The 8,317-nt window shown below is 50.1% G+C and overlaps 1 protein-coding gene and 1 long non-coding RNA gene across 5 annotated transcripts in view; one reads left to right on the forward strand and one right to left on the reverse strand.

Annotated features, from left to right (window-relative positions):
* The window catches only part of LOC132005764 (uncharacterized), a 28,211-nt gene extending 19,900 nt beyond the window's left edge, over positions 1-8,311 (reverse strand). For both annotated transcript variants that reach the window (XR_009400907.1, XR_009400906.1), the window contains exons 1-2: positions 7,417-8,311; positions 1,474-1,705 (exon numbers count right to left, since the gene is read on the reverse strand). This is a non-coding gene — a long non-coding RNA (uncharacterized LOC132005764). The remainder of the gene's footprint in view (positions 1-1,473; positions 1,706-7,416) is intronic.
* Positions 1,199-8,317, forward strand: part of LOC132005762 (cytochrome P450 2B11) — a 13,559-nt gene continuing 6,440 nt past the window's right edge. For 2 of the 3 annotated variants that reach the window (XM_059383294.1, XM_059383296.1), the window contains exons 1-4: positions 2,934-3,128; positions 4,707-4,869; positions 5,016-5,165; positions 6,364-6,524. In XM_059383294.1, coding sequence (XP_059239277.1) covers positions 2,949-3,128; positions 4,707-4,869; positions 5,016-5,165; positions 6,364-6,524 — 654 coding nt within the window. In that variant the 5' untranslated portion in view covers positions 2,934-2,948. Of the gene's footprint in view, positions 1,410-2,933; positions 3,129-4,706; positions 4,870-5,015; positions 5,166-6,363; positions 6,525-8,317 lie in introns of those variants that run through there. The other variant, XM_059383295.1, reaches the window with a different exon arrangement.

Consider the following 8,317-nt stretch of genomic DNA (forward strand, 5'->3'; position numbering starts at 1 on the left):
GCAGATCCCCTGCTTAGCACAGCACTATCTCAGATCCTGAGATTATGACCCGAGGTGAAATCAAGAGTCAGACGCTTAACCGACTGAGCCACCCACGTGTCCCCCCGGCCCCATTTCCTCTTGAAAAAGAGAGACAGAGACAAGTGGAAAGCCAGGCCTAGGGCACAACCAGTGGATGTGGTTACGTTCATTCACACACTGAGCAAATATGGGACCAAGCCTGCCAGACATCCAAAATGATGATGGAGACTGACAGGAGCTCAGGGAACGTCAACCAAAATGGACCAGTCTCTGTGCTCCTGGAGCTCAGGGTCTAAAGGTAGAAACAGAGACACCAAGACAGAGAGAGAGAGAGAGCAAGAGAGAGACAGTCACAAAGAGAGGGTCAGAGAAACATCCTGCCATGTGAAGGCAGAGCCGGGGTTCCAAAGAGAAGAGCCTGGCTCTGCTCAGAGCCATTAGAGAGCCGGTGGATGGCAGGGGACTCTGAACCTTGCACCTTGCACCTGCAGGGCCTCAGTCTCTGTCTCTCTGTACCTCTGAGTCTCCCCAGTTCTGTGCCCCCCCCCCCATCCTGTTGCCCCATTGCTCCCATCTGTGACAGTCACCGAGGGAAGGTGAAGGATGGAGGGTGGCAGGTGAACACGGAACCCTGGAAGGCCCCCAGAGACAGGGACGGGGGGGACGCACAAACACGTGGGTACACACGGACTCACACACAGGGACACACACTGCCATCGCCACCCAAAGGTAAACACATGCTCACGTATGAAGCCACATAAATACACATAAGCCCACTCACACACAGAGATATGACCACGACCCCAGGCAGATTCATACATGGAAACACATCAGCACGTTCCCCTCAATGCAAACAGCGCTTCATATACAAAATCACACATGCCCACAGGTGCAAGGAGGCATGGGGGAGTGATGCTGGCGCATGCACACAGGGGGACAGGGCACGCCCACCGTGCCTGTGAGACAAATACAACATGCCGGCCACACACACACTCTTGAGAACTTTGGAATCGCAACCACATCATCTCCGCAGACCCATGGGGTTGCCCAAGCAGGAAATATGGGTCTGTTAGTACCGCTCTTTCTTTCAAGTTCTTGGCCGTGATGAGAGGAGAGGCGGGGAGGGGATGAAGTTACATAACGTGGTGGGGAGGCAGGCTCGAGATAAAAGGCTGCGCTCTGGGCGGCAGTCGGGAGGAAGGCAGCTGGACCCAGTCATGGAGCTCAGCGTCCTTCTCCTCCTTGCTCTCCTCACTGGACTCTTGGTTCTGCTGACCAGGGGCCACCCGAAGGCCTATGGCCGCCTCCCGCCGGGTCCCCGTCCTCTGCCCTTCTTGGGGAATGTTCTTCAGATGGACAGGAATGGCTTACTCAAATCCTTCCTCAGGGTGAGATGGAGATTGGATGGGGTCCAAGGGCCGGTTCCTGTCTCTGTGCTGGGGGATCACTCACCTGAAGGCATGAAGGCATCCTTTCAGGTTTGGGGGTGGAGGGAGGAAGGGGCATGGGGGTGCAGCATGCTGGACGGTGGTCAGAGAGTCGGACGTCCCTGCTCAGTTGAAGTGTGTGGGTACGGCCCCTGGAGCGGGCAAGGGGGTTTGAAGCAGTGTCTGGGTGCGAGCCATGGTGTAGAATTTCATGCTTCTGCCACCCCTCGGTGGAGTCTCTGGGTGCCTGCCAGGCCCTGGAAGAGAGAAGGGGGTGGTGTCACCCATCAAATAGATATCTCCTCTGCCAACAGAAGAGGTCAAAGTCTGGTCCAGGTTGGGGTCAGTGTCTGGAGGAGGAGGGGCAAAGAGTCCAGGAGGTCAGGCACGGAGTGCAGCAATAATGACCTTGAATGAGCCATAATAGCTAATGTGGGAGTATTTACCAGGCTCTGGATCACTGCTTTCCAGGCATGGTTTCTAGTCTGATAATCCATTCATTTATTAATAATGTTGTTCACACCCATGAACCCACTTCCCAACAGAGGAACTGAATGACCAACAGTAACTTCCAGCTGCCCCGTGCTCCTCTGTCCGCTCCTCACACCATGGCGACCACACTCCTGAATCTTGGCCTGCCATCCCTTTGCTTTTACTAAAGAGGGTTTTCCCACCTTTACGTATTATATAGTTCTCATTGTTTTCTACGTATTATGTAGTTTCTTGCATCACAAGGGCACCGTGCTTTCCCGTAAACTCCCAGACTTGATGTCTCGCTTAGAATTGTGAGGCTAGAATTTATTGGCATTGCTGTGGGCTCTCCCATCCTCGAGGTATGGACTGTGAGGACACTTGTCTGCAGTCACACAGCTGAGATGGCACAGAGGGAACACTGAGCTCCAGCATGGAATGCCTTCATCTCCAACTGCCTCTTGGGCTGAATGGCCAGCAGTGTGGGGATGACAAAATCCTTTGACAATTTAGTTAAGCTGTAGGCTCTATCTCCTTCAAAAGTTCACAAATATTTTTGCATATGATTTTCAGTGTTCTGAACTCCCTACAGTTCTTCCATGGTCCTCCCTTCTTGTATCATCTTTGGAGGTAGGAAGGGAGAGAACGGGCTAGTGGGGAGTCATGATGGTACAGCTTGCCAAGGGTGGCCCGGCTCCCAGATCTTTCTGGAGTCAGACAGAGGTGGATTTTGTGTTCTAGATTTACCTCTGACTCATTGGGTCTCAGTTCTTTCCTCTGAAAGTGAGATGGTGATAAGAGCGTGTGTTTCATAACATTGTTGAGAACTGGGTGGCTGGGAATATTCTAGGCATTGATGATGTGACTTTGGACAGGGCATACGAGACCAACAAATAAGGAGATGTGAGGTAGACAAGCTATGAGTAAAAGAAAGCGGGGTGCTATTTTAGAGAGCGATGGAGCTACTTTCGATTGAACGATGAAGTAGAGGCTCAGTCCGTCTCGTTTTGTGAGCAGGGACCCTGAAAGATGCAGGAGGAAGGCACCAGCGAGAGGCAGGAGCAAGCCCAGCATGTCTGCAGGACCACATGGAGACTGGATCTGAGAGGATCCGGGGAGGACAAGCGGAGGGGTCCTGGGGCCATGGTGGAGAATTCAGATCTTAGTCTCAGCACAGTGGGAACACTGGAGGATTTGGAGCAGTTAGGGGTATTAACTAATTTACATTTTCATGGGATTATTCTGGCTTCAGGTTAGGGTGGGGTGGGTGGTGATCCCGATTGTAGCAAAATGGGAATGAGAATAGGGATACCAGTAAGGAGGCTTTGCAGAGCAGTGTGAGAGATTTTGCAGTAAACTTACTCTTTTTGTGATTTCTTAAAAGCTTTTATTTATTTGTTTGAGAGAGAGAGAGAGAGCTAACAGGGCGAGGGGCAGAGGGAGAGGGAGAGAAAGAATCTTAAAAGGGTATCATGCTCAGCCCGGAGCTGATTTGGGGCTTGATCTCACAATGATGTCATATCATGACCCGAGCTGAAATCAAGAGTGGGACCCTTAACTGACTGAGCCACCCAGGGCACCCCTAACCTGTTTTATGATTTTAAGTCAGTTTTTATTGAGGTTTAACATCACCCCAAAAGGGCACAAACCCTGTGCTCAGCTCAGTGCATTCTTTCAAAGGAACATACTCATATAATTGACTTACAGATAAGTAACAACACATTCTGTCCCCAGAAACCCACTTCCAGTCCCCTCCCAGTCACCACCCTCCCACTATCCTGACTTCATATAAGCAGAATTATGACCAGGGTGCCTGGGTGGCTCAGTCTTAGGGCGTTGGACTCTTGATTTTGGCTCAGGTCATGATCTCCAGGTTGTAAGATAGAATCCTGGATTGGGTTCCACACCGGGTGTGGAGTTTAATTAAGATTACATCTCTCCCTCTACACCCCCTTCCCCTCCTCCTCAACTCCACTCCCTCCTGCTTGCACCCTCAGGCTCTAACATAAATAAGCAAACACATAAATAAATATATAAATAGAATTATGACCCATGGACACTTTCATGTCTTGTTGCTTTCACTTAACACTACCCTGTGACTTTCATTTATACTGCTGGCTGTAGAGCCCCTTCTTTTTAATTGTTACGTAGTATTCCGCGGCACGACTGTATCACTACACACTTATCCTCTAGCTGAGTTGCTAAGCTTCCATGAATGTTCCTGTTTGTATTTTGGCAAACACATTTTTGTTGGGTGTGAGCCTGGGAGTGGAGCTATTGAGTCACTGAGTAGATCCGTGTTTGGTTTCAGTAAATACCGCCTAGCAATTCGGCAAGCGGCTCACTGACTTTATGGCTCCTCAGATTTCATGATCATCCCAAAGCCATTGTTTTCCCATCATGTCTACCCAGTGGGTGATTCCGGGTAGCTCTGCAGGGAAGTCATGTCAGGAGGCAGATAGCAGGTTGATGTCACCGGGTCACAAGAAGAATGACCCTTCGGTTTCAGTGCTGGGGAGATCTGGCTGGACTTAGAGGTGGGGGCAGGAGGAAAGGATATTTAACCACCTGTACTGCTTAGGGCGCTGATCAGGCAGAGCCTGGCTGGGTCATGGGTTAATCCTTTAGTTGGTGGGTTCTGGGAAGGGCAAAGGCAGCCTGGGGCAGAGGGTCTTGGGGGGCAGCAGGATCAATCAATACATATGTGTCTTTATGCTTTAGCAACTAGGAGGGCTGCATCGGGGCGAATGGACTAATAGTAACCCCGGGTGTGGATATGCTTCACAGCTCCGGGAGAAATACGGGGATGTCTTCACGGTGTACCTGGGCCCAAGGCCCGTGGTCATGCTGTGTGGGATAGAAGCCATACGGGAGGCCCTGGTGGACCAAGCTGAGGCCTTCTCCGGCCGGGGGAAAATTGCTATCGTTGAGCCCGTCTTCCAGGGCTATGGTAAGGGCCGTGAAGGTACCTGGAGGGGAAGGATGGAGAAGGGAATTGGGGAGGATGAATCTGGGAAGAGAGGATAAGGGGGTACAGAAGGACCCAGGGTCTCCTTCTAGTCTCCTCGGCAGCCCAGGCCTTCCTTACACCCCCAGGTGTGGTCTTTGCCAACGGGGAACGCTGGAAGGCCCTTCGCCGATTCTCTCTGGCCACAATGAGGGACTTCGGGATGGGGAAACGGAGTGTGGAGGAACGGATTCAGGAGGAGGCTCAGTGTCTGGTGGAGGAACTACGGAAAACCCAAGGTGAGTCCTGGGCAAGGCACGGTGCGCAGGGTATCCATGGGCAGAGAAACAGAGGTACAGCTAGAGAATGATCCTGAGAGATCATTGGACAGAGGGACACACAGGGACGAGTAGGAGAGGACCCCAGGGAGCCAGAAGAGATGCGGGGTGTATAGTGTCGAGAATAACTCAAAGGCATAAACTTAGATATTAGCATGCTATTTACTTGGATTCAGGGAAACCAACTCATGGATTAATTACATCTATCAAGGATGAAAATAGGACTAACCAAAAGAAGGCAAAGAGAGACAAGGGACATAAAGAGGACAGGGTCCCTCCACAAGAGATATTTTGAGACGTCAAAATAGAGGCTGGGAGGGAGAGGCAGAGACATAGGAAGCAATAGAGGAATAGGGACAGAGGACCAAGATGGGAAGAAACAGAGTGACTCAGATGGAGAGATAGGGAAGGAGAAAGAGGCAGAGATGGAGGGACCAAGATGGAGAGAGACTGGAAGAGCCTGGGAGAGGCAGAAAGAAACCAAGGCAGAGAAAATTAGACAGAAAGACAGGCTCAGGGAAGGATCTGCTGGGGACAAGAGGAGATGGACAGGTGAGATCTGCAGAGAGAGGCTGATGCCATGTCGCTCCTGGACACTCGGTCAGGGAGACCAGGATATAGACAGACCTCAACTAGCAAATACAGAATAATTCCCCAGGATACCCACCAGGAGCCCTGGAGGCAGAGAGAAGAGATGAAGGGGGAGTGGCAGACAAGAGATAGGGAGAGCAAAGCTTTCTAATCTGCCCCTGGGACTTAATTCCCTGCTCGCAGGGTCGGAGCCAAGACCAGAGAGGGACTAACAGCAAGCCTCTGGAGCTGGGCTTCCCAGGTCTGAAACCCGACCCTAGGGAAGAGAAGCTGGGTTAACACTGATCAAGTCACACAATCTCTCTGTCCATCTGTGAGATAGAAATAATAACAGAACAGTACTTTCCTCCCAGGGTTGTGGTGGGAATTTAATAAAATAATACATGATGTGCTTGGAATAGGGCCTGGCACATCATCAGTGCTGGTGTATGTTAGCTGTTCTGTCCCCCTTTCTTTACCGTCACTGGGCAAGGGAGGGCAGACACACAGAGATGGGGCAGTTGCCAAATGTTCCCAAGGCCTCTGTTTGAATCTGTGTCCCGTGATCCGTGCCTCCTCCTCCTCCTAGGAGCCCTCCAGGACCCCACCTTGTTCTTCCACTCCATGACCGCCAACATCATCTGTTCCATTGTCTTTGGAAAACGCTTTGGCTACAAAGACCCTGAATTCCTGCGGCTGCTGGACCTGTTCTACCAGTCCTTCTCCCTCATCAGCTCCTTCTCCAGCCAGGTCAGGGAGAGGGTGTGGGAGGGTGGGCATGAAGTGGGCATCCAGGGCAAGGGAGAGGGGCAATCTGCTTTGGGGGCCCAGCAATGCAGCTTCGAGATGGAAGAGGGGGCAGAGACAACCGGAAGGGACAGGGACACTGTGAGCTGGAGGGCGGGACGGGAGACGGGGACTGGAAAACTGAGTATGATGAAACAGGGGGACAGACTATGAGTCAGGCTGTCAGGCTCTCTCCTCTTCTGTCCCTGATTTTTCCAAACCTTCACCTCTGTCTTGGGCAAACTCCTTGCTTGAAGCATTTCAAAGGACACATGAAAATAAGGAACGATATTTGTTTGCCACTTCTCCTTCCTTTTTTTTTTTTTTTTAAATGTCTCCCGGATTATAAAGTAACATGCTCCGCTTTAATTTTTTTTTAATTTTTTATTTTTAAAAAAAATATTTTATTCATTTATTTGACAGAGATCACAAGTAGGCAGAGAGGCAGGCAGAGAGAGAGAAGGGGAAACAGACTCCCCATCAAGCAGAGAGACCGACGTGGGGCTCCATTCCAGGACCCCAGGATCATGACCAGAGCCAAAGGCAGAGGCTTAACCCACTGAGCCACCCAGGGACCCCCATGCTCCACTTTTTTTTTTTAAGATTTTATTTATTTGACAGAGATCACAGGTAGGCAGAGAGTCAGGCAGAGAGAGAGAGGGGGAAGCAGATTCCCCGCTGAGCAGAGAGCCCAATGTGGGGCTCAATCCCAGGACCCTAGGATTATGACCTGAGCCACCCAGGTGCCCCCACCATGCTCCACTTTTAAAACAAAATAGTATCGTTTCTCTTTCTCAACGAACCTGGAAATACCCCAATTGTATATTAAGTTTAAAAAATCAAACTGAAAGCGTACCTGGGTGGCTCAGTTGGTAAAGTTTCCAACTCTTGATTTCGGCTCAGATCCCAATCTCAGGGTTGTGAGATGGAGCTCAGGCTTGGCTCAGAGCATGGAGCTTGTTTAAGATTCTCTTTCTCCTTCTTCTTCCGCCCCACCTCCACTTCTCTCTCCCTCTCTAAAAAAAAAAAAAAAAGAAAGAAAAAAAAAAAAGAAAATTAAACCTCAGAGCACTCTGCCTGTCTATGGTTCTTAACAAGGAATATATGTTGGATATGTGCGTAGGACACAAACACAAATTCGTGTGACTTTCCTACCAGAGAATCTGCTCCACAAATCTGGAATGGGGCCGGGGATGAGTATCCCCCCCTCCCCCCAGAAGCCCAGCAGGTGATTTCACTTTTCTCCTCCCACAGAAAATCACAGAGAGAGAAAACTCTGGAAGGAGATTCACCAGCGTTACTGTTATCCCTAGAAGGAAGGATTAAGAATTTTACGTTGTACTCTCTCCTTTCACACATTCTTTGGCAACTATTTGCAACAAGTTAGGTGTTACATTAATCCTCAGATGATACTAGAAATATGTTTCAAAATAAATATCGTCCGTCCTAAGGAGTCAGTAGGCTCATCTTGCAGAAGCAACAGGTTTTCAATGTTGGGCACAGCAAGGGAGGTGAGGCAAGTGCACAGAGTCAGAGATGTCTGAGCTAAAGAGATCAGCTGGCTGAAGTAGACAAGACAGGTGCAGAGAGGGCACCTGGCTGGCTCAGTTGATCGGTAGAGGCTGGGACTTTTGATCTCAGGGTCGTGAGTTCAGAGACTCACCTTGGGTGAAGGGGTTACTTGAAAAAAAGAAAGAAAGAAAGAAAGAAAGAAAGAAAGAAAGAAAGAAAGAAAGAAAGAAAGAAAGAAAGAAAGA

The sequence above is a fragment of the Mustela nigripes genome, chromosome 17, assembly GCF_022355385.1.
Source record: "Mustela nigripes isolate SB6536 chromosome 17, MUSNIG.SB6536, whole genome shotgun sequence".
Classification (NCBI taxonomy): domain Eukaryota; kingdom Metazoa; phylum Chordata; class Mammalia; order Carnivora; family Mustelidae; genus Mustela; species Mustela nigripes.